A 5,705-nucleotide genomic window follows, 5' to 3' on the forward strand; every position below is an offset into this window, starting at 1 on the left:
AAAAAAAAAAAAAAAAAAAAAAAAAAAAAAAAAGCAAGGGCACACTGTCGAATATAGTATGAGTGTCGAATATAGTATGAGCATTAAGAGCAACCGACGCAACACGCAATCAAGAATCAAGAATCAAGAAGCGTTTGCCCCGAGCCTCTGGTCCCTTCCAGATGCTATAGCAGAGCTATCCTGATCGTTATTCCACGTCAAATACGTGTGGTCACCGAGTTTCCTAGATTTTGTCAGATGCAAGTTACAGTGAAGGGTCAAAAGAGAAGAAGCGGATGAGAGTGGAAAGAGACGAAATGCTAAAGTTATAATAAATAACTTACCTGGGTCTAACAAGATGTGCAATGGTAAATAGTGTCCCAAGCAGCACACAAGTGCCACCGACTACAACATAGGCGATCCCCATGAACGGGTTTCTACCGCCAATAACAGTCCGAGTAGATATGAGGATCCATTTCTCGCCCCCGTATTCGGTGACAGGGAATCCTGGTACTCTATTCAGCACAAAGCATAACGATTAGGGCGGGGTGGTTAGACATACGGTCTTGAATACTCAACCGATAATTTCCAGGTGCCAATTCTGTCGTATCATTCCTTCGGGCGAGTTTGCTAAAAGTTGGCAACGCAGCAGTCCTCATCCAAACCATGAAATCTTCATCTTGGCCCAAGTCAGGGAAATGCTCCTCAGTATAACCATTTGGAAATTTTTCACGCCAATTTTGCGGCGGCACAACTTCCCATGGTTTGTATTCTGTTTTCTTTATAATTTCCTTGTCACTTGCCCAGGCAATGCCCTTATTTGTCATGTTATATTCCATCTCTCCATTCACACTCCCAACCTGCCAAGGGTTGTTGATTGTATCATTGAACATTGAATTTGCAATCAATCCACAAGGATAGTATGCTTTCTGTGTGTCTGGATCAATTGTGAGAGGCTCACATGTGCTCCCTTTGATGGTCTTGTTCTCAACGGCTTTCCCTTTCATCTGATCAAGATACATAGACTGCACATATCTTCGGTGATTTTGATAGAAGTTGGTTAAGCGGTAGTACATGAACACAGGTGGGCCCATGCTTTCAGGTATCGAGAATGTCAGAGTACAGGTGGTGGTATTTTCCGTGGTATTCCGCTGCCAAAATGGAGCGTCCATTGCGGATGATTTGAATGTCGACGTATATTTGTCGCCGGGCATTTGGGACGATGAAGGAACCGTGGGAGCCTTGTCAGAACATTCTGAATAATCGATCGCCAATTCTTGCACCTTGGTGACAGCATATATAATTAGACTACACTGTAAGCGGGTGGAGGGAATGGACACACTTACCTGTGAACTCGCCCATAGAAGGACACCACCAATAGGAGCAAAGATAACCCCAACGATAAAGAAGAGGGGCAGTACGCTCTTTGGGTTCAAAATCGGTCTGTTTAATGAGTGTCAGAAATTTCGAATTCGTCTTTTGGCAAAATTATATGCTTACTGCCAGGCCTTGAGGCGTTGCTGTCTAAAAGCAGTGTCTTCGTAACGAGAGAAATTCCGTAAGTATCAAGAAGCAAGAATTGGAGGGGAGTGTTGGGGTGACGGTCTCACTGGCTGGTCTTCTGCTTTTAGGCTTCTTGTCGCCATCTGTATCTTTCGTGGGATCTTGATTATCAAGAGATCCGGCACGGTTGACATCTATCCGCGACATTGTCGCTTAGATCTTGTTTTTCTTCTTCTTCTTCTTCTTCTTCTTCTTCTTCTTCCTCCTCTTCTTCCTTTTCAAATCCGGTTTATACAGCAGTTAAAGGGACTGTGTTTGCTCAGTGATGTCTAGTGGTTAGAAGGGTGGTGTTGGAAGATGGTTCGCACGGCGACACTCGGCATTGCGGCCCACACACTCCGTCTCGGCTTGCTGTACTATGTACTCCGTATGTACTCCGTAGATCGACGTCAATTTAACTACTAGTACAGTAGTACTCTAATACACCTTACAAGTGAACGCAGTCTGCTACTCTCATTATTGAGCAATTGAAATATTAATGCAACCAGGACTAGTTTTCTGTTTCTGATGCTGAACTAAATAAGCACCTCTTTCTATTTGATCTATCTACCCCTGTACATTGGAGCAGAATATAAACTACTGTATCTATAACAGGCGTCTTTCAGACAATGAGAAACAATCACCATGATTTTCTATCGCTTTAAAGCACTACAATGCTACACTAATCTTCCATTGTGTATACTAGGTAGTTAGCACTGCGTAGTAGCATAGTACGTAACTACCTTCATTCCATTAGTCAATCCTCAGCTAACAGTTCTACGGAGTACATAGTATATATGGAGTCGTAGGTCTTTACCGCTCTGTCTCCACTCTTTTTCCTCTCTTTAACCCCCTCTCACCCCCCAAAAAAAAAGAAAAAGAAAGGAAAAAAAGAAGGTTGGCACCTATTCAATTCTAAATATCTATGCAGAAGCCAAATGATCATTTGCTACACTATGCAACCCACTTAACCATGTGGTAAGCAATCATCTATGCACACAACAATAGCAACATAAACTATGGAACAAACAAAGAGGGCTCCCAATTACCAGCAAACGCCAACGGTCGAGCTAAAAAATGCACCAACTAGAATAATTAATTTCGCTGGAGAACAAAAGTCTCGAAAGAAAGACAGAATAAACTCGGGGGGAAACGATAACGCTAACATGGGAAAGTTCTGAATCACGAAATTGAATTGGGTATACTGTCCTCTCACCTCCGATGTTGCTGGAAAAGCTCTGGATCAAACCAACCGACACGCTCATATGCAGTCCATAATTTGCTTGCCTTATTGACGTCGATTTTGCAAGCTTGTTGCGCGTCTGTTTTGCGAAATTCTTTCCCAACGTTCAGAGCCCTGACACGAGCCTCGAAAATGCGGCGCTTGCTGCATAGATACGTTGCACATGAGAGCCTTAAAGTAGCAGCAAGATTGAGCTCGGCGGGACTAAGTAGGTGCCGGTCTGGATCGTTGCTCAAATCTAACATTTGCCCCTTCCAGTCCGCCTTTAATGCTTTTGCATTGCCACCGAGAGTTGAGATGGGTGGGGACAAGTCTTCGAGGGAATTGTAATCTGTATCATCGCGATTTGTTCCTATGGCCCGAGGCGCCTTGGAAATTTGCGGTACAGATGAAACGAAGGAGTCAAGGGCCTTATGCTTTGGGGTGGACCGCGGTGTACGTTTGACCCGAGGTGTACGTTGCACACGCGGCTGAGAAGTAACTGCTTTTTTGGCGGGTGCCGGGGCAATCCTTTTTAATTTCGCCTCCAGAGCTCCAGGACGGCAGCGATTCATCATGGCCAACTGACGTTCTAACGTCTCACGTTCCTCTTTAGCCCAGGCTACTGGATTGCGATTATACTGAGTCGAAACAATCGGTACACATGAAAGAGCTAGGAGATACTCATCACGCGTCGGTTTGTTCAATTTATTGTCAAATCTTGCCATATGTGTATTGATATGTTGTTCGATCAGTGCTTCTGCTGTTGGGGGAAGCATTGGTCCAAACAATGGCTCATCAGTGGCAACATCAGCAACAGGATCATTGCGAGGAAAGAGCACAGGATCTGTGGAAGATCCGATCACATCGCTGTCGATTTGCTCAGAAACATGCGACTTCCTTTTTTTGTTCCCAGTGTAGGGAGTGACTGGTGGAGATGGCAAATCCATTTCTGACTGTGTCCGCTTCCGATCAGCTGAGATGGGAGGAAGTTTGATCTCGTGGTTTGAGGACAGATCCTGTGACACTGCAAAGTGTGAAAACGGGGGGCTGAACGTCTCAAACGGTTTTGCTTCTGGAGGGGACATGAGGCTGGAGACAGACGGTAGACGATTCATGCTAGCTTTCTGGCTTTTCTCCAATTGCAAAATGCCATTGAACGAGGTCATTAGAAATGAATATGCAGCCCGAACAGGGTTGATGCGAAAACCAGAGATATTAGTTTATGATGAACTATAAGACGCGACCGGCAATATGGTGGTTATTCTGATAGTCCTTGAATGCCAACGGACGATAAAGGCCTGAATGTGTATAATGGAAGTCAATGGAAATGGACTTGCAATATTGGTAAACACATGTGAATATGATTTGTCAGAACAGCTTTCTTTGTCTCTGGTGGCAAATGACAACTGAGTTGACTGATGTCTGACTCAACCTTGGAAAGATACTGGGAGTAGTAAGGAAGGACAGATATCATTCATGAGGGAAATGCTGTTTTTATGGTGATGAGGAAGTAACAGCGCCTCGCGATGAGGAGGTGAACTATGAGTCAATGCGCGCCGCCAATGATTGGGGCTGATGGTGTTGTAACGTTGATACCTGATAGGAATAAAACTGCGGGGTGGCGCGTGGCGGTAAGTGGCATCATTTTATGAACTGTAAACATACTCTGTGCTTGAAATATTAATACATATTCTCTATTATTTTTCCAATTTGCTAAAATTGCGCTTCATTTCCAATTGAATGAGGGGCGGGATACGAATTGATGGTAAGTACTAATCCAGAGTGTTCATCACATGATAAAGGGCCGGTATGGTAGTCTATCTACGGAGTACTCCGTACTTCATGTGTACTATGTATTATTATTATCTCTATCACTGATCATGCTCTAGTGGAGATACCACATGACAATCATGCCAAGGTAAGTGAAGGTGGAGAAAATGCCTGTTGCTAATGCCTGTGACCCCTTGTAAGGTGGTGGGTAAGTAATTGATGATAGTCGCTCTCAATTCTCGAAGACTGACCAAGGAAAGGAAGAAGAGGATGTGATGGTGATGATAAAGTCCATGTGTACATGCTACATATCATTACCACTGTCCATCCAGGCTCCGCAAGAGTCTTCAGTCCTGTAAGTTTTCGGTTTTTTGCAATATAAACTTGATATAATATCACCATGCCCAATGGTACCTGAATAGTATGTGGTGGTTCAGAATATATCTACATGTGTATAGTAGCTGCCAGTCTGGTACTATTGGTGCCTAAACTCCATTGTAGTGTATTATATGACATCATTGTCTTATGTCAGACATCCAAAACAGAATAACTAGTTAAAAGAATGTGTTACATATACTCTCCACACATGACTTGCTACTCATATCACATTATCAGTTTCAGAACTGTCATATTAAAATACTACTGTATTTTACCAATGGACTAATACAAGATTACCCAGCTATCATGTGACTCGATATTAAAGAAAAAAAAGAGGGGGAAAGGAATGTGGGGCAGGGCAGCCAATCCACGCAATGCATTGGCAATCAGGGCTGAGTGTCAGCCCGCTATCTATTCACGTGACCTGGCACGTGACTCACGGGAGATATCTCTCCACGCCAACGCCGATCCTGTGCAGCTCTCCGAGCTGCGGACGACTTCAGGAGCAGGGATGGCCTATTAATGTGATCCGATGGGTAGCTAATTTCACCCAAGGTCGAACAGCCAGCCTCCGCCTAGGGAACCACATGAGTCAGACTTTCCAGGTTCCAGCGGGTCTCCCACAAGGCTCCCCAATCTCTCCAATCCTCTTCATGTTATTCATTGAACCCATCTTCAAACAAAGCTCTCTCCGCACCCGACGTGGCCGATTTGGATACGCTGACGACATATGCCAGCTTGTGGCTTCCCCCTCCTTGGAAGAAAACTGTACGGCGCTCCAGCACTGCACAGAGGAGCTCAGGCAATGGGG

At 44.5% G+C, this 5,705-nt stretch overlaps 2 protein-coding genes across 2 annotated transcripts; both read right to left on the reverse strand.

Moving 5' to 3' along the window:
- On the reverse strand, window positions 1–1,844 carry ASPGLDRAFT_41473 (CDC50/LEM3 family protein). Its single transcript, XM_022545417.1, has 6 exons — window positions 1,590–1,844; window positions 1,480–1,516; window positions 1,326–1,422; window positions 542–1,262; window positions 324–486; window positions 1–223 (listed from the first exon to the last, which is right to left on the reverse strand). Exons 1-6 carry the CDS (start codon window positions 1,687–1,689, stop codon window positions 124–126), a joined length of 1,218 nt encoding a protein of 405 aa, XP_022406143.1. The 5' UTR covers window positions 1,690–1,844; the 3' UTR covers window positions 1–123.
- Window positions 1,845–2,380: 536 nt separating this feature from the next.
- On the reverse strand, window positions 2,381–4,057 carry ASPGLDRAFT_41475 (SWIRM domain-containing protein). Its single transcript, XM_022545418.1, has one exon. It carries the CDS (start codon window positions 3,910–3,912, stop codon window positions 2,734–2,736), a length of 1,179 nt encoding a protein of 392 aa, XP_022406144.1. The 5' UTR covers window positions 3,913–4,057; the 3' UTR covers window positions 2,381–2,733.
- Between the last annotated feature and the right edge of the window lie 1,648 nt (window positions 4,058–5,705).

This window comes from Aspergillus glaucus (genome assembly GCF_001890805.1).
Source record: "Aspergillus glaucus CBS 516.65 unplaced genomic scaffold ASPGLscaffold_1, whole genome shotgun sequence".
Classification (NCBI taxonomy): domain Eukaryota; kingdom Fungi; phylum Ascomycota; class Eurotiomycetes; order Eurotiales; family Aspergillaceae; genus Aspergillus; species Aspergillus glaucus.

Bases quoted from the DNA above. Each gene is read 5' to 3' on its own strand.
- ASPGLDRAFT_41475 (XM_022545418.1), bottom strand. From the start codon at position 3,912: ATGACCTCGTTCAATGGCATTTTGCAATTGGAGAAAAGCCAGAAAGCT.
- ASPGLDRAFT_41473 (XM_022545417.1), bottom strand. From the start codon at position 1,689: ATGTCGCGGATAGATGTCAACCGTGCCGGATCTCTTGATAATCAAGAT. The intron at 1,263-1,325 runs GTAAGTGTGTCC...GCTGTCACCAAG, and splicing joins TTCTATGGGCGAGTTCACAG to GTGCAAGAATTGGCGATCGA. The intron at 487-541 runs GTATGTCTAACC...ATAGAGTACCAG, and splicing joins TCGGTTGAGTATTCAAGACC to GATTCCCTGTCACCGAATAC.